Genomic DNA, 20682 nt, shown 5'->3' with positions numbered 1-20682 from the left:
TTATTCTGAAGACATCCTTTAAGATAAACGTAATAACCAAATACAGCCAGCAAGCACGTTTCAAAATCACGGACGGGGCTCAAAACTTGTAACACTAATGAAAAAGTTATTAGGAAAGTTAATGAAAACATACGTTTTTATGCCATTGTACATAATTGTATGCCTGTATGTTTTGTTTCTTATTTTGTGTCGAATTCTCGTGTATCTGGAAGTTTCAGGCCAGGGTGTTGGCATTATGTCTTATGAATTATTTTATTCAATTAGTAATTGTAATCATAATAAATGTAAATCATTCACTTTTTTTAAATCTCTGTCTTAAAAATATATTTCTGACCAGATTATCCATTTATTCAAAGTTTTTTTTCTATAAATATGAAATTATTTTTTCTATAAATTCTATTTAACCATGCACAGAATACATATATGGAGAACTAATATTCTAATGTAAGGACCTATGTACAGACTATATGGGGATTATATGTCATGCAGAATCATCGGAGACAATCTTAAACACACTGTGAGAAACTTGCATCATAGGCACACTGAAACAACTTTATTGACTTGTATAACATTTTCATGGAATTTCAAGTCTGTATTTGTTAAGTGTTTGAATTGCAGTACAGTCTTAAAAAGCATGCTTAGACTTTGATGTTAATTGCCTTAGATGGCAAACCAATCTTGCGCAATCTTTGTACAGCGATACCTGTTCAAAAATAAATCAATTGTGTGAGAAAAAATAACAACAATTTTAGATTAAGGCAATGCTTATTATTGGGCTTAATGCAACATGAGCTACATACTCTCTTACAAACCCAGTTTCTGATTATGACAATAAAGTGTTACCCTTTTCACACAGTATGATTCTGTACATTTAAACAATCCTGACAATGACAAAATAATAATAATAATAATTGCTTTGTTTGTACAATGCAATATAATATAGTATAAATATAATGAATAAAAGGTCATAATGAGTAACTCACCCTGCTTAAAACATTTCCATTACAAATGCATTTAAAAATCTCTTTACCCTTCCAGGACACCCATGTGCAACTTTAAAACATACACAAATTGAACTTGTACCAGCCGAAATGTCATCTCCCAGCTTATAAACAAACAAGATTTAGAGCAGATTACAGAATAAAGTCTGATCACGCAGAGCTGTGCAGATTCTAGAACATGCAGTGCAGAGCGCTGAATCCAGGGACACCATCCCAATCCCAAGGTTTCAAAATCAGAAGAAGAAGAGGTAGATTTCATGATGGAACCTCTCTCAAACATTTCCAGAGCAGACAAATCAGTTTCTTTCTGAGAAAGAAAAGACACATCCTGAACACCGTTCACCTGGTGCAAAAGAAAATGGAAAAGAGCTAATTAAAACCTTTACCTTACAAATATTCACTCATTAAATCAAGATTTTCCTGTACAATATATATATTACATTTAGCAAACGCTTTTATCCAAAGCGACTTACAAATGAGGACAATAAAAGCAGTCAAAACTAACAAAAGAGCAACAATATATAAGTGCAAATGACAAGTCTCGGTTAGCTTAACGCAGTACATGTAGCAAGGTGTATATATATATTACACACACACACACACACACGCACACGCACACGCACACGCACACACACACACACACACACACACACACACAGAGGTTTGTTTTTATGGTTTATGGGCACTCTACATAGGCGTAATGGTTTTTATACTGTACAAACCGTATATTCTATTGTCCTACACCAACCCTACCCCTAAACCTACCCCTCACAGAAAACTTTCTGCATTTCTAGATTTTCAAAAAAAGTCATTCCGAATGATTTATAAGCCTTTTGAATTACGGGGACACTGCAAATGTCCTCATAAATCACCTCCCCGTTGTAATATCTATGTCATATTATTATACAAATTTGTGTCCTCATAAACCACACACACACACACACAAAGAAAAACAAGTAGATAGAATAGAGAATATAGAAAGCTAGCTATTACATAGATGGTGAGATTGCATATATACACTGCCATTAAAAAGTTTGGGGTCAGAAAGATTTTATTTATTATCTTTTAAAGAAATCAATACTTTCATGTAGCAAGAATGCATTAAATTGATCAAAAGTGATGGTAAAAACTTCAGTGTCCCAAAAAAAATAAAAATAAAATGCTATTTCAAATAAATGCTGTTCTTTAATAATATTAAGCAGCACAACCATTTTCAACACCGATAATAATAAATGTTTATTTAGCAGCAAATCGGCATATTAGAATGATTTCTGAAGGATCATGTGACACTGAAGACTGGAGTAAATTCAGGAGTCTCAAAATTCAGCTTTGCCATCACAGGAATAAATTATATTTGAAAATATATTAAAATAGAAAAAAACATACTTTTAAAATGTAAAAATATTTTTACTATTTTTGATCAAATAAATGCAGACTTGGTAAACATAAGAGACTTTTTTGAAAAAATGTATTTTAAAAAACTTAAACTTTTCAGTGTGAGTGTGTATATAGGGCTACTTATCTGCCTGCCAGTTCCTTCTTCAGACATGATTTAAATGAAGTAAAACGCTCTACAGCCTTATAACCCTGCAGAAACAAAGAGAGAGAGAGAATTAGTCATTACTTCAGTAGTTGACAAAATTACTATTAAAAAAACCTGAACTTGTTATTAATTATCAACAAACAATAGCTAGATTACATGGAAAAAATATTTTTAAAATTCATAAAAAAATGAATGCTGCTCTGCATAGTAGAATATCAGAAGAAAATGTTATGTTTACTTGACAGCAGATTTAGAACTATAATGATAATGAAAAACCTACAGGGAGCTATAGGTTTCATTGTACAGATATAGCTAGTTAACACTAGGTGGCGCTATAGCTGCAGTGATACTGTCCTTATCTCACAATTACATTTGAAAGCTCAAAAGCATGATGCACCGCTCTTTCCACTACACCTCTTTCTTACCCTGCCTCCACGGTGCAGCCGGTCCTTCATGATACCAATGAACTCTTTGTAACTGAGCTGATCATCATGATCCACGTCAAATATCTTGAAGATGGTGTTAACCAGGTGGCGGGTCAGCTTGAGGCCTGTTGCGACATATACCGCCCGAGCAAACTCATCTGGAAGACAGAGAGAGACACACACATTCAGAGGACCGTGAATTTGCTCCACACTTTTCATTTAACACGATCACCTCATTTTTGGGTTTCTTAATTTGCATAGTACATTTTGAGGATACAGTGGAAGGTCCAAACCATTTATTTTAAAGGGGGAAAAAAATTCTAAAATAAATCATTTGCATTTTTCTATTTCAATAAAGAAAAATTGTGCATTCAAAAAATATTTATATTTATTTAAGTGAAACACTGATTTCAAAAACTGGTACTAATTTCTTTGTTTTAAAATTAGATTTTAATTTCCCAGACTTTAAATGTGGTCTCAGACTTTTAAATCTCGCTGTGCATTTTACATTTGCATTAAACAGTAGTATTTGTGAATTCAAATTTGTGTTTCAAAGATGAACGAAGGGTTTGGAACGAAATGAGGGTGAGTAATTAATGACAGAATTTTAACCCTTTAAAGGGTTAGTTCACCCAAAAATGAAAATTAGGCTGCGTTTTACTCACCCTCAAGTCATCCTAGGTGTATATGACTTTCTTATTTCAGACGAATCCAGTCGGAGTTATATTAAAAATTGTCTTTGATCTTTCAAGCTGTTTAATGCCACTCAGCGGGTGTTGCATGCATCAGTCCAAAAGAACTTGAATAAAAATCGCCCATCCATAAAAAAAAGTGTCTCACACGGCTCTGGGGTGTACATTAAAGTGATTATTACGTTTTGAATATGGATATTTTTCTTACAAAAACGCATCGATTCGCTACAGAAGGCCTTTGTTCACCCCCCGGAGCCGTGTGAGACACTTTTTTTATGGATGGGCGATTTTTATTCAAGTTCTTTTGGACTGATGCATGCAACACCCGCTGAGTGGCATTAAACAGCTTGAAAGATCAAAGACCATTTTTAATCTAACTCCGACTGGATTCGTCTGAAATAAGAAAGTCATATACACCTAGGTTAACTTGAGGGTGAGTAAAACGCAGCCTAATTTTCATTTTTGGGTGAACTAACCCTTCAAGTAAGTATTTCACCTTGTCCAATGGAACGACAGGCAAAGTTGTACATCTGCATGGCAATGGCAAAGTCTTCAAGGTTATTGAGGAACTGGAAGAAAGACCTGAACTCTTCAAAGGTGATGCCCTGATCATGAAACAAAAGAAGAGAGCAAAAAACAGAGGGAAAAGAAATCTTTTAATCTGAGACATTCAATCAAACAGACAGAGCTGCCATAAACTGACTTTACATTCCATTCCATTTCAAAGAGGATCTGTGAGCGACATGACATCACGCAGAATACACAAGCAGAGTTCTCATTTCATACCCAAGCGAATCTGTACCGAACACACAAATGCAATGATGGACAAACAGAAATCAACATTTTGATATATGCACAAGAAATCAGACGCTGTGCCGCTCATGCTTGTTTGCTGATGCGTGTGCAGCTCTTTGTGCTCTGCCAACACAGCACACAATGACACATGCGACGATGAAAGGCATGAGTCATTTCACAACACAATGTCATAAAATTGTCAGCCAAACAGCATGACATCATCGACTGGAATCCAGAAGATAACTTACAATTTGACTGACAACAGAACTCCAAGAACGTCTTAAAAACACCGCTCAAAAGTCTGGAGTCAGTATGATTTTTTATGTTTTTAAAAGAAGCCTCTTAACAAGGCTGCATTTATTTGAACAAAAATAGCAATATTGTGAATTCCTACTACAGCTTAAAATACCTATTTATATATTTATTGTAATATATTGTAAAATTTAATTTGTTCCCGTGATGCAAAGCTGAATTTCCAGCATCATTACTCCAGTCTTCAGTGTCACATGATCCTTCAGAAATCATTCTAATATGCAGATTTGATGTTCAGGAAACATTTCCCATGATCATCAATGTTGAAAACAGTTGTGCTATTTAATATTTGAAACAGACATTTTTGTAATAATGTTTTTAATCAGTTTTGATCAATTAAACTTTTAAACTTGCTGAATAAAAGTTTTTTTTTATTATAATTACAAATAAAATCCTGACCCCAAACTTTTGCAAAGTATTGTACTGTAGTGTACACCCAAAAATTAAATTTGTGTCGCAGTTTACTCACCCTCATGTTGTTCAAATCCTGCATATCTTTGTACTGTGAAACAATTTGAAGAACTTTATATCCAAATAACATCTGACCCGAATGACCTCCACTGTATGGACAAAAAACACCTAAGACATTTTCCAAAATATCGTCTTTTGTGTTCCACAGAAGAAAGAAAAGTATACAAGTATGTCATGAGGGTGAGTAAATAATGACAGACTTTTTTTTTTTTACATTTTGGAATTGAATGCACAGAATCCTGCAGCATATTGTCCTGCCTGTCAAAACAAAATCTAGGATTAAATCTTTCACCCGAGGGTGTCAGAAGTCTTGTCACAGCTATGGTAATCCACATAAACCTCTCTGGTGAGTATTTAACATAGTTCTAGTTACACATTAGGCTTAACTGTTGGGTAGGTTTGATGTTTAAAGCTGGATTTTGTTGGATTGAGTTCAGGATTTAGCACTCATGGTGGAAAACCATAAAATGCCATAAAAGTGAGTTTAGGGTCTATTCCGTGGGAATTCCAGAGGAGGGTGAAGTCATTCTAGCCAAATGTACAAACTGCTCAAAGGGGCCCCAAAACCTGATACCCTCAACACAAACAGATCCCTCAGATGGGACTGGGAAAGAGCTAAAAGAGAGCAGTCAGGCATGGAGAAACCGACATCAGGTGACCCTCTAGATGGACAGCATGACAATCTGTATTCAAACACAAACTTTGCCCCAAGCACATACACAACACACCCACACAACTACAGTGGGCCAAAAAGGGATTTGGACGCTTAACTTAAAATGAAAGGAATTTCATTATATATATACACACACACACACACACACACACACACACACATTATAGATAGACAAGTAGGTAAGTAGAATAGGTAGACAGCACAGGCGGGGGGTGAACCAACTCCAGGGTAAGCTAAAATTAGCCTAATGCTATTGGATACAAACATCATAAACCCGTCTTTTTAGGCAAATACCATGTGTCATGTAGGCTAATAAAATATTTGAATAGGACTAAATTTGTATTTAACGAGATCAAAATTGAATAAAAACATTGTAAGTTGCTAATTATAACGTTTTCATTTCCACGGTTATTCAAACAGCGAATAAATTACATACAGAAAGCGAGCGAAGAACATGCACTAACTTCAATCTATCTATCTATTTTGAGAGTTTAACTCTAAAAAACAAAGAAACAAAAAAACTATCGTTATAATCAATGAAGCTGTCTACACTGTAAAATGAATCTCTTACATTGCATATACATCTGCACGTTGTTGTTTATGATGAGAGAATTCGCGAGAGTGCAGAATTCCGTCTGCAAGCGCGCACACTAAACAAACCTCTGGTGTTTCAGCGATGACTAATCTGAACGCCTCTGACTGGTCATTGCATTCATAAGCTTAACAGAATTGTGTGTGATTGGTTATAATGCAAGTAGACAAGTGGGGATGGATGGATGGATAAATAATTGATATCCACATATTTTAAGTGTGGATGAAGCGACCAAATGCTTTTTGGGACCACTGTATATTTTTATATAATTTAAACTCAAGAAATATGTTCAAAGCTCTCACAACATGATAATCGTATAGCTGATTGAAAGTAAATGGGAATTTACTTTCTTGAACATGTGCCACAAAATCAAAGAGAGAGAAAACAACTGAAACACAAAATGCAAAACCAAACAAAAATGATCTGATCAAGAGCTGCAGACTCCCACAGGGACAAACCTCTGCTTTCTTCCAGTGTTTGATAAACAGGGATAACAGAGAGAATACAGGACGTTTTTGTACACTGTTGGAATTCACCCTGCAACTTGTGTGCACTTAAGACAGTCAGACCTAAAGATTAGATTAATGTGCAGTTTGAACAAAGTCGCAAGAGCTGCAGACTCCCACAGGGACAAACCTCTGCTTTCTTCCAGTGTTTGATAAACAGGGATAACAGAGAGAATACAGGACGTTTTTGTACTGTTGGAATTCACCCTGCAACTTGTGTGCACTTAAGACAGTCAGACCTAAAGATTAGATTAATGTGCAGTTTGAACAAAGTCTGTTTTTTATTTTTCAAGAATTAATATAGGGGCACAGTAAACCAGCTAAACAAATAAAAAATAGCAGCACATAACTAATAGACACATAACATTTTATCATTTGCATCAAGAATAGTTCACCCATAAATAACAATTTGATGAAAATATACTCACTTTCATACCATCTAAGATTTAGATTTAGAGAAACTTAGCATTACATCACTTGTTCACCAATGGATCCTCTGCAGTGAATGGGTGCCGTCAGAATGAGAGTCCAAACAGCTGATAAAAACATCACAATAATCCACAAGTAACCCACACCACTCCAGTCCATCAATTCATTTTGTGAAGTGAAAAGTTGCATGTTTGAAAGAAACAAATCCATCAAGGCATTTTAACTTTAAACTGTCGCTTCTGGTCAAAATACGAGTTATATATTAAAACAGATCTCCTTTCACATCGAAACCCACCAACATGCTTGTTTAGAACTGTTTTTGCTAAACAGCGTTTGATCTGTGCATATTTCTCTCCTGGTTCAGATTAGATTACTTTTTCACTGTAGAAAGCAATATTATGGATAGAGGACTCATATTTTAGCTTGAAGTTAAGAAGTTAAAAACATCTTAATGATAGATTTGTTCATGACAAACACTTTCACTTCACAAGCTTTTAATTGAGTCACATGGATTACTTGTGGATTATTGTGATGTTTTTATCAGCTGTTCTAACTCTAATTCTGATGGCACCCATTCATTGCAAGAGGATCCATTTTCATTTTTGGGTGAACTATTCCTTTAAGACATCTGGGCCTGGGAAAAGTCCAGTTCCACTTTACTACAAAGTGTGAGTTTGACACTTGCTCCTTAAATAAACATGGTAATACTAAGAAAAATGACCATCCGCAGGATGAAAGCGTTACATTAGTTGTGGAGAGGTGAGAATAGAGAGACTATAAGATTAAACTGCAGTTCACATGTAAATGTCACACACTCAATATGGGGTATTTGAGCATTCAAGGGTGGATGACCACTCAAGTTGTGGGGATGTGTGTATTTTTGGGTTGGATAAGAGAATTTTATGAATAGAACAAATATGTTTAAAAAGTGAAGTGACGTGACATGTGGCCAAGTATGGTGACCCATACTCGGAATTAGTGCTCTGCATTTACCCATCCAAAGTGCACACACACAGCAGTGAACACACACACACCGTGAACACACACCCGGAGCAGTGGGCAGCCATTTATGCTGCGGCGCCCGGGGAGCAGTTGGGGGTTCGGTGCCTTGCTCAAGGGCACCTCAGTCGTGGTATTGAAGGTGGGAGAGAGCACTGTACATTCACTCCCCCCACCTACAATCCCTGCTGGTACGAGACTTGAACCCACAACCTTTGGGTTATGAGTCCGACTCTCTAACCATTAGGCCACGACTTCCCCTCTGGGGAAATGGATAACTTTAAATGGATAACATTGAATTTGTATGTGTATTTTTATTAATATGATTGAATTTCCTTGTGGGGCACAGAAGTGTTGAACCAGTAACCTTCCTGTACATGTAAAGCTGTCAGGAGGAGGGGTAACATGAGTCGTTTGAAGGGGTGAAAGTGTGAGCTTGGGGAATGTGGTCATCCCAGTTGCCCTACACTTTTCTTTCAGATGAAGTCAGTGGCTAGGTGACATTACTCATTACCTTCTCATCAGGTATGCACTGGCGCACATTCTCCAGATAGCTGCGAATATCCTCTACGTTAGTGTAGCGCAGCAAGATTCGTGCAAAGTCCTCCTCGCTGATGGTGGTCATGCCTTTGGAATAGGTCAGGAACTCAATCTCTAACATCTCAGTTTGCAGATTATCCATGAATCTGAAAGACCAATGACCGCAATAAAAGTCAGAGTGTAAAGAATTAAAAAAAAAAAAGGAATGAAAAATGTAAAATGTCAATGGTGTTTGCCCATGCAAAACTCGCCGCCATGTGCTAGGGTGTTGCTATGTTGTTGCTACTGTAGGGTTTATTCCAGGTGGTTTCTATGATGGCATTATGTCTTTATAATATTAGAGTTTCTCAATATGGCTTTGTATGATATTCAATGTGCTTCATTTTCTACAAGAAAAATAGAAAAAATGTTGCACAACACGGCACAAATGTTTGATGTTTAACATGCATTTATGTGGACCAATGAAATTGCACTATAGGCAATTACCCATTGCTACACCGCAGTAGAAAATACAAATAATCAACAAAACATCCTGTCATTTGTATTGACTGGTTATGATAAATTTACCTTTTACATTTATACTACCGTTCAAAAGTTTGGGGTCTGTAAGACTTTATTTTTTATTTTTTTAAGAAATTTACATTTTTATTCAGTAAGGATTTATTAAATTGAACAAAATAGTAAAACATTGACAATGTTACAAAATATATATATTTATTATTATTACGAATATTATATGTTTTCAACATAATGAATGTTTCTTGAGCACCAAATCAGCATATTAGAATTATTCCTGAAGGATCATGTGAAAGTGAAGACTTTAGTCTTATATTAAAATAAAAAGTTATTTTAAATTGTATTAATATTTTACATTAATACTTTTTCTGTTGTATTTTGTAGCTGTAGTGAGCATAAGAGATGGCTTTAAAGACTCTTTCATTTTATCATGCCACATCCTGTTAGGACAAGCTGCTAACCGACTTCAGCATTTCCTTCTATACCTGCTTGATGGACATTAGTTCTCATGCATCCATCCTTGCCAAGTGAAGATGAATAATTGGCATGTTTTTAGAGCTTTCTTTTTAAGACTCAAGTTGTCATACCTGTAGAAGTCCTCAAACGTTAGCTCCGCCTTCCCCTTCTTGCCAAAGAAGTGCACAAGCAGAGTGGTGTCAATCATCATGTTCTCACCGGCACGCTGCGATTGGTGAGGAGAACGAGAAAGAAGAAACTATGACAAAAATCCTTCTGTCTGAATAAGAAATCAGTCCATCATTGGCTTGCGGAGCTATTCAGAGTACCAGCCATCCAGCGCCTGAAAGTGTGCATCCATTTATCTTTTCTCTCCTGAGCCTACAGACGACATGTTCTGAGAAGACGTGCAGATCTTTATACCATTAGAATGGCATAAAGATTGTATATTAGACTGAAAAAGAAACACAACAAAGAGCAATGATACACAGAAATGCACACAAACATGCCAGTTGTGTACACATATACCCCCTGTGTACATCTGGTATATTTAATTACCTCTGAATGTGGTTTAAGAGAGCCGCTCACTAAAATCATTTGTAAGGACTGGACATGAATATCAGGTGTACACAGTGTCAAGCCAAAGGAAGTACAGGACAGACCGAGACATGACAACAAAAGACACACAAAGCATCCATATGGCATGCAATTCCACAACAAACTTTCACACAGCGTATCTGCAAGAGATTTGTGAAAAAATGCACACATGTAAGCAAATTCCACCTTTCCTTCTCAAGAATCTTCAGATTTCAAAGCTAATGTTCAAGATCAATTTGAGCGATCGTTCAAGTATCATGATTCCTTTTTTCAAGCATAGCATTATAAAAACTGGAAGAAGGTGGCTGAAAGGTGCAAGGCCAGGTTAGGTGGTTGTTGTTGTTTTTTTCTTTTCTACCCATGCTTCACCCTCATCTGCAAGAAGAGCCTATCATGCTGAAACCAGGTAAAACCAGGCATAAACACTAAACAGCTCTTTTTCCCTGGTTATGGGCCTCTGTGCAATGAAGCGAGCCAGAATGCAAGTCCATGCCACTGCTGTACCTCTAGCTTAAAATCCTATCCATGGAGATACAATCAGTGGAAAGTTATAAAGAGAGAAGGAATGATTCCATTTCACTAGCCAGATCGACTCAGACACATATTGCAAATGTTTGGTATTTTATCAACATAGTGTTATTATAAGAAAAAAAAAACTTTAAAACTCTTCTGAGATGCCAATGAACACAGGATGGAAATGTAAACTTTTGATCCCAAGAGTATGAAAGCCTGTTTCAAAGATAAAATAAAATAGTCACATCTGTGAGATTTAAAACATAATTGTGATAAATAAAGCAAATGCATTTTTTCTCATTCATTTATAAACACAGGCTTCCATACAAGACAAGAGACTTTTCCAAAAACCTACTGACCTGCCTAGACAGCATTTTAAAGCATTGTAGGCATGTTCTCAACTCAGAGACTGTTCCCAAACAAGGTTATAAAAGTATGCTATCTTCGAAGATCCCTTATTTTAGCTAAATTCAAAGGCAGCATTGTATATATATATACATATATATATATATATATATATATACCCATACACTCTAAAAAATGCTGGGTTAAAAAGGGACAAACCCAGCTATTGGGTTGTATTGACTCAGACGTTGGGATGTTTTGAACCCAACCGCTGAGTCAAAACAACCCAATAGCTGGGTTTGTCCCTTTTTAGCCCAACGCTGGGTTATATTTAACCCAGCATTTTTTAGAGTGTACACTGCAGCTTCTTCAAGATGGTGGAGTCAAAAGGAAATGTATTATTATGAATATAAATGTTTAATTCAACACTGAGAAGAATCAAAGAAAAAAAAAGCAGTTCCACCATATTGCAACTCTGTTGGAAACAACTGTAGACGAGTTTATGGTGAGGAGCATTCACTCTAAAAAATGCTGGGTCAAATACACCCCAGTGCTGGGTAAAATAGGGACAAACCCAGCAATTGGGTTGTTTTGACCCAGCGGTTGGGTTACTACCCAGAAGGTTGGGTTAAACATTTAACACAACCGCTGGGTCAAAACAACCCAATTGCTGGGTTTGTCCCTATTTGTAGTATGTAACCCAGCATGTTTTAGAGTGTTATTAGTGTGATGCATCCAGTATATAAGTGTAGGTATGGACAGGAATGGATCAAATCCAAACATCAACATTTTTCTTGGTATTTTGTTCATGCGTTTTTGTATTCACCCTATTACTTTGTTCGCTGATGGTCATAAATATGGTAGGTGAGCATAAAAGTCATTCGACTGAAACAGATGGATTGATAAATGAATCTTTCTTTTATCTAAAACATCTATAGCTGTTTTTTTTCTTCACAATTTCGTCATCAATCTGCTGGAAGTGTGACATCACAACACCGTGGTTACAGGAAAAAATGTATGTGAGGTCATCATTCCATGTAACACTTCAGCCGGGCCCACAGTGTGACTTAGACATTGCCTGAAGCGTTTTACTCTTTGATCTAAAAACAGCGATAAAAACAGTGATTACTGCTGTCGACTTCTAAGATGAGTAACCCCAATCACACTTCCACACATGCTAGCATGCGCCCTTTAGCCCACAAACAAATACGCAATGTCTGGTACCCTGCAGTTGTCAACTCAGACAAACAGACCTGTCTAACTGCTGTGTCATCTGAGGAAGCCAAGCTGGAATTACCCTTTCATTGTGAATAACAGACAAAGTAAATACAGGGCATCTGCACACAGCTCTCCACAATCATTAAACTACTGCTTCCTACAGACGCCCTCTATTAGCCATTAGAACACAAACACACCATCAGGATGAGCAGACATATTCTGAATCGGTGTATAAACAAAGGCCTTTAAAGCAACACTATGTAATTTTTGGCACTCTAGCGGTTAATAAACAGAACTGTACGCATCCCGCGGAAGAACATTCTAACCTGAGCTACTTCTCAAAGTATATGTCTATGGCGATTCATGCAGGTATGTGTTACTCCACAGCGGTGACCACCCGAACAGGCTACTGGTACCCTGCAGTTGTCAACTCAGACAAACAGACCTGTCTAACTGCTGTGTCATCTGAGGAAGCCAAGCTGGAATTACCCTTTCATTGTGAATAACAGACAAAGTAAATACAGGGCATCTGCACACAGCTCTCCACAATCATTAAACTACTGCTTCCTACAGACGCCCTCTATTAGCCATTAGAACACAAACACACCATCAGGATGAGCAGACATATTCTGAATCGGTGTATAAACAAAGGCCTTTAAAGCAACACTATGTAATTTTTGGCACTCTAGCGGTTAATAAACAGAACTGTACGCATCCCGCGGAAGAACATTCTAACCTGAGCTACTTCTCAAAGTATATGTCTATGGCGATTCATGCAGGTATGTGTTACTCCGCAGCGGTGACCACCCGAACAGGCTACACTAGTCCGAATATAAGTATTTATTATAAGTGTACCGTAGTGATTCTGGATAAGACAAAAAGGCGGTTTGTAAGATGAATTCATTATGTACTTGCTCATTATTTACATTTGGCAAATTTTGAACACAGAAAAGTTACATAGTGCTGCTTTAATGTGCCTCACCGCTGAGAGCTTACAATATTAACTTGATATTATTCACAGTCGATTAAACGCAAAGACTGCACATGCAAAATATTAGAAATCGATAAGCTGAAATGACAAAAACAATTAATGATGAAGTATTAACAAAGCCAGCAATTCTCTGCAAAATTCTCTGTAAAAAAAAATCATATTAAACCTGAAATCTTTTTCTTGTTTCACATCACAATCAATATTTCCTTTTGAAATATAGTAAATATTTACAAATTATAGGTACTAATATGTACCTTTAAGGTACAAATATGGACTCTTTAGGTACATAGGTGTGCCTTTTGAAAAGGTACCACCCCAGTGACAACTTTTGCACCTTTTTTTCTGAGAGTGTGTATAAAAGTATATAATATATAGCATCATTTGGTAAAAATAATACTAAATTAACACTGCAGATACACACACACACATACATGTATTTGTAATGCTATTTCTCGTAATTGCAATCTAATATTTCACATTTGTGACTATAATTTGCAGCTTTTTACCTCCCAGTTAATTTTGTATTTTTAACTCTGAGGCAGAAACACGATTTTAGAAAATACACTTCCATTCTTATAATCTAATAAATAAGACATTCACTGAAAGCAAGACATGTTTTTCTTATCAGATGAATTTATAACAACACACATCTCTTGTTATCGTGCTTTCATTTATTTTAAATGAAGCATCAAAAACATATTTTCTAGCAGAACAACAGTTGATAAAATATATAAGAAGAGAAAATAAATAATAATAAATAAATAAATAAAAGGATATTCCTGGGTCATTAAATGACAATGATGTTAGGGTTAAGGTGTATATATATACATACGATAAATGGAGGAATGGCAGTTATGATGTACCTTTTCCAGGTGAGAACACTGTGTTAAGGATGGCTAGGGATGAATAAAAACATGGGATGAGACAGGAGGACAGAGGGCTATGGTTGTACCTCTGCCAGGTCAGAAAACAGGGCTTGGCTCGCGCCACGTCTCAGCATGTCCCAGTAGCTCCTGGGCACAAACTCCTGACTCTCTTTTTTTAGCACCTGCAGAGGGTTTAGCATGAGATGGAGAGCTGTTATCATGTTAGTTTCTATTGACATGGTTAATAAGAGGACGTGTCGGGTGGTCTCTCAGTCATTTTCTCAACCATGAAAAACATATGGCAAATTTAGCAACCTAAACCAATCAAATATACTGTATAAGGATTAATATGAAGACTAGGAGGGGGAACTTGTTGATGTTAGCCAAATGCTAATTGTATGTGGTTATAGGATGTGAGTGATTAATCATAAAAAAAAAATCTGGGATATTATCCAAGACTGAAAGGTTTTATCAGCATATATTATTATACCGGATACAGAATCTTCTGTGAAATGGCTCATATATGCGTCATCATTGACTCACAAAATTTAGTTTTTACCATGACACAAAATGTTCATACCATGACATGAAATCTTGATTATGAATGTTCTGTAACTGCACAGCTATTTTTTAGATCCATATCATGTTACCATGTTCTTTCCAGACACTTTTGAACTAATAGTTGCTCAGACTGTTTTTAAATACTGGCACAAGAAAGGTTTTTTTTTTTTTTGGATGAAAAGTGGATTTTTTTTCTTAGGATACACAGTAACCATGATATCAGCAGAATAATTGCTTCTGAACGGTTGAATAATTGAAAATGACTTCATATGCGCTCCACAACACGGCAGCACGTCCATTCAATAATTTAACGATTTGTTGTCAGTTATTCTGTACCTATTTATTGAATACAGAAGCTGAGAGACTAATACTGACACATCAGGATAAGGAAAACAGCAAATATATTTCTTGTGCTGTAAGGAGCCACTTTAATGGACAAAGGTCTTTCACTCTGTCTCTCTTTCTGTACCAGATTCACAGATATACAAAAGCATTTGTGCATGAGTTGAATATGTGAAAGTGGATGTATGTGTTTTTGAGTGGACAGAATTGTCCACTAAAGTGAGCTAAATTTGACAAAAGTTCCAATAGGGATGTTCTGAATTAGAAAATCTATTTAAAAATAAAATTGGTAAAACTGTAAAAAATGTTTTGTATATGTACTAGTCTATAGTAATTAGAATGAACTTTATGTAAAAATAAAATACATTTTTAGTATGTCCCCATTTACATTTTCTGTTGTTTTCAGTGTCATCAACCAAGGCTGCATTTATTTGAAGAAAACAATACAGCAAAAACAGTGATATTGTCAAATATTATTACAACTTAAAATATATATGTAATATATTTTTAAATAGAATTTATTACTGTGATTGCAAATCTGAAATTTAAGCATCATTGCTCCAGTCTTCAGTGTCACATGATCCTTCAGTAATCATTCTAATATGCTGATTTGGCCCTCAAGTAATATTTCTTATCATTATCAATGCTAAAAACAATAGAGCCATTTAATATGTTTTTGGAAACTGATACATTTTTATGATTCTTTGATGAATAGAAACAACATTTATTTGAATTAGATTTTTTTATGTAACGTTATAAATGTAACATTTGATCAATTTAATGCATCCATGCTGAAAAAAAAAAAAAACTTTTTGTTTTCTTCCTAATGACCTCAGACTGAATGGCAGTGTATAGAATTTATAACATGTATCATCATTTATGTGGTCTTGAAGTTTACATTTTCTGTTGTTTTCAGTGTCATCAACCAAGGCTGCATTTATTTGAAGAAAACAATACAGCAAAAACAGTGATATTGTCAAATATTATTACAACTTAAAATATATATGTAATATATTTTTAAATAGAATTTATTACTGTGATTGCAAATCTGAAATTTAAGCATCATTGCTCCAGTCTTCAGTGTCACATGATCCTTCAGTAATCATTCTAATATGCTGATTTGGCCCTCAAGTAATATTTCTTATCATTATCAATGCTAAAAACAATAGAGCCATTTAATATGTTTTTGGAAACTGATACATTTTTATGATTCTTTGATGAATAGAAACAACATTTATTTGAATTAGATTTTTTTATGTAACGTTATAAATGTAACATTTGATCAATTTAATGCATCCATGCTGAAAAAAAAAAAAACTTTTTGTTTTCTTCCTAATGACCTCAGACTGAATGGCAGTGTATAGAATTTATAACATGTATCATCATTTATGTGGTCTTGAAAGAGTTTTAATCTCATTGCTGTCTAGAAGAAACATCTACATCTCAATTGTGATCTTTCTTTTCTTTTCGGGTGTCAGTGAGCGAGAGAGATGTAATGTAAGTGATTTAACATAAGTGAATGTGAAAGACTCCAGAGTTAACTCAATAGAAAACACATTTTACACCAACAACTCCACCCACTCTTACCCAAACCTGTTCTTTATAGCCCACTGATGAAGTTTGTAACTGACACTTTGTGGTTAAAGAAACTGAAATCAATAAGAATCAAATTAGACTCATTGTGGCAAAACACCCACATGCTCTCTGACCTCTGAGGTCCACTCCACGTTTTCATTCAGTCATCTGCAGATCTCTCTCATTCACCCATCATTCCTTCCATGATTTCAAGATTCACACAGAGGTTATAGTTCACAGGTCAGAGAGCTGGGGGAGATACATACGCTGTTTACGGGGACAACCTGATATCCATAGAGCTGCATACTCTATACAGAGACGAGAGGAGAGGTCACAGCATGCGGAAGAGGAGAGGAAAGAGAGAAGAACATAAGAAGAGATGGACAAAGACAGGTTAAACATGCAAAGAGTAGAAAGTGGTTTAACCACAGGACAGCTGGCACACTTTCGCAAGCCTCCAAGAGGGGATGACGCAACTGGCTCCCTCTCAGACAGCCCTTGATAAACTGGACATGTGAATGAGATAAAAAGTGTTATGCATCCGGGACAGGCAAAACAAATACAAATATAAGTCTAGAGGAAGTTTACAGTGGGTGGCCAATTGATGTTTTCAGGATATAGTTTATGGGATTTTGAGTATCCCACATATAACTAGACTTGTGTGAGTGACTAAAATGTGAGTGATGCTTGCCTGTGCAAAAACTCGCCGCCATGATGCTAGGCTGATGTGGCTGGTTGTCAAGGTGTTGTTTTATGGTTGCTAAGGTGTTAGGTGTTGGGTGCTAGGGTATTGTTAAGAGGTGGATTTCTGACCCAAGTCAAAAGAGCCCACCTCGAAATATTACTCCGGTCCCTTGATCAGTGCACATCAATGGGATCTTTAAGCCAGTTTGTCATCAGGAAGTTAAGGCGGAAAATTGTAATTCTGATTAAAAGTAATAAATAGGGATGCACAATATATTCATGGTACCATATAAGAATATTTTGAAGAATATATATTCTTGTTATTCTTCAAATATATATATTTGTGTTTTTAAATCGATTAATCGCGAATATACTGTATATATATATATATATATGCTTTCAAATCGATTAATCGCGATTAATCACATTCAAAATTAAAGTTTGTATTTACATAATATATGCGTGTGTACTGTGTATACTTAAGAAATATATATATATATGATTTATATTATATATAAATATAAATATATATTACATGTATTTCTTAAATATATACATGTATGTGTGTGTACTTATATATACATATAAATATACACAGTACACACACATTTATTATGTAAATACAAACTTTTATTTTGAATACAATTAATCGCGATTAATCGATTTGACAGCACTAATATTATATATATATTCAAATTTTGGGGTCAGTATTGAAGGTCTTATGGTCACCAAGCCTGGATTTATTCGATCAAAAATATAATAAAAACAGAAATATTGTGAAATATTATTACAATAACTGCTTTCTATTTAAATATATTTTAATGTAATTTATTTCTGTGATGCAAAGATACATTTTCAGCATCATTACTCCATTCTTCAGTGTCACATGATCCACATGCTGATTTGCTGCTCAAGAATTATTTCTTATGAATGTGGAAAACAGTTGTGAAACCCTTAAATAAATATTTTGTAACATTATAAATGACTTTCCTGTCACTTTTGATCAAATAATGCATATCCCTGTGGAATGACATCCAATTTCTTAAAAAAAAAAAAAAAATCTTACTGACCCTAAACTTAAAATGTTGATATTTGTGCATCCGTAGTTACAACACAACTCCTCTTTAAATAAATATTTTGTAACATTATAAATGACTTTCCTGTCACTTTTGATCAAATAATGCATACCCCTGTGGAATGACATCTAATTTCTTAAAAAAAATAAAAAAAATAAAAAATAATCTTACTGACCCTAAACTTAAAATTTTGATATTTGTGCATCCGTAGTTACAACACAACTCCTCTTTAAAACCTGCATGATCTGAGGTATCATATATATCTGTGGGATGTTTTATGTGCCAAAGTTTAATACTTAGGTTAGGGTTATATTACTAACCCCAAGTATGAGCAAAACAAATACTTATGCAAACACCACTAATTACATGTTACAGTACCACTATCTCACTCAAAGGGCGCTGAATTCAGAGAGAGCGAATGGATGTCACTCCTTATATATCTTATGCAGAACACTCTATAATGTAGTAATGATGTGTTGAAAGATTTTTACACAAAGTATAGGATCTCTTTACAATATCTCCGATTACGTTTTCACAACATGGCAACATTTTTATCCCATGGTCATTTTGACAAACAAGCATCTTAATCCCACTGTTAGGTTTGATTAACATGACATTAATCATTGCCACATTGTACATTAGCAGCATTTAAAATAACACTAGAAATATTCTGCCCCATGTCATGTTTGCCCTGATACTGGCTGCCATGGGACAAAACATAAAGAGCTTTATCATGTAATTTCCTTTTATACAGAAGAATAACAAAACAGACATCATTTTAAATGAGAATCCTCAATCACATAAGGAAAAAATACAGAGAAAGTTGTAAATAGAGAAACACGGAGAAATACGACTGTATTCCAAGTTAAATCCCAAGTTAAATCCTCTGGTTTTCATGGCTCTGCAGAAACAGCTTATTCGAGATAATAGCAATCCCTAAAACTCATTTCGGATTTTGGATAAAACTCTTCTCCAGTACGTACCACTAGCTACAAACAAGGCAGGCCATTTACACAATATTGACCATTACTGACTACAAACTATAAGCTTTATAAAGCCATATACAGTAACTGTACCTCTAATAACCCCTTTCTGACTAAATAAATATGCTCCAATGAGATACTGTCTACACCACAATAATTATTAACATTTAAATACTGTTTATATTAAAATACTGTTTACGACACTTTCTACATATTGTAAACAAAGATTGTATTTCCCCCCCAACAAATGATTTAGTGACAGAAGGAAAAATGGTCAGAAAATGTTGATCATCATGCTCAGGAGCTCAAACTAAAGTTTCTAATTATGTCAAGTTTAGCAATTTTGAAGACATCTAAATAGTTTTTGATTTGTGTGATTTCGTTTGTTTAATTAAATGTGTAACGTTACTCTTTTTATACAGGATTATGATTTTCTATTTACAATTTGGGAGAACTAGGACTGAAAAAAACAGATTACAATATTATCATAAGCAAAGTTCCTGATATCAACTTACCAGTTGAGCAGATTTTTCAGCATCTCCTTTTCTTCCTTTCTTCTCATTTTTCTTTCGGAAGATTTCTTGCAACTAAAAAAAGAAATAGAGAAGGAATAATGGCGTGTTGAAAAATTATTTTTAAAAACAAACATCTATGGACAGAATCAACACTCTTATCAACTCACCACAAGAAATTCCCCTTTATCCACCATCTGGTTACCGTCAGCATCAAACATGTTAAAGGCAATCTTAAAGCCTGCATGAGGCTCTGAAGAACAGTTGTGAAAAGAATGTCATATTATTATAATAAGCTGCGGCATGAATTTAACGAAACAATAGGACGTATAAATATATTTGCTCATTGAGCACTGCAAATTTTGCAGCCGATCTGTTAACCCCTATTAAACATTCAACCACTAGGTGGCTTAATCAGAGGACAGGCCCACATTTCTAAGAACCTGTTATCACCCCAAGAACTTGCAAT

General features: G+C 35.2%; 1 protein-coding gene across 1 annotated transcript in view; it reads right to left on the bottom strand.

Annotated features, from left to right (window-relative positions):
* Positions 1-537: 537 nt before the first annotated feature.
* The window catches only part of LOC107554388 (calcium uptake protein 3, mitochondrial-like), a 36200-nt gene continuing 16055 nt past the window's right edge, over positions 538-20682 (bottom strand). Inside the window, exons 8-16 of the mRNA XM_016236878.1 lie at positions 17225-17266; positions 14567-14662; positions 10082-10176; positions 8953-9124; positions 7141-7149; positions 4158-4266; positions 2970-3127; positions 2524-2588; positions 538-1347 (exon numbers count right to left, since the gene is read on the bottom strand). Coding sequence (XP_016092364.1) covers positions 1341-1347; positions 2524-2588; positions 2970-3127; positions 4158-4266; positions 7141-7149; positions 8953-9124; positions 10082-10176; positions 14567-14662; positions 17225-17266 — 753 coding nt within the window. The 3' untranslated portion in view covers positions 538-1340. The remainder of the gene's footprint in view (positions 1348-2523; positions 2589-2969; positions 3128-4157; positions 4267-7140; positions 7150-8952; positions 9125-10081; positions 10177-14566; positions 14663-17224; positions 17267-20682) is intronic.

This window comes from Sinocyclocheilus grahami, unplaced genomic scaffold (genome assembly GCF_001515645.1).
Source record: "Sinocyclocheilus grahami isolate Dianchi unplaced genomic scaffold, SAMN03320097.WGS_v1.1 scaffold500.1, whole genome shotgun sequence".
NCBI lineage: Eukaryota > Metazoa > Chordata > Actinopteri > Cypriniformes > Cyprinidae > Sinocyclocheilus > Sinocyclocheilus grahami.
Note: the sequence above shows the minus strand (reverse complement) of the source record. Positions and strands in the feature narration are given on the sequence as shown.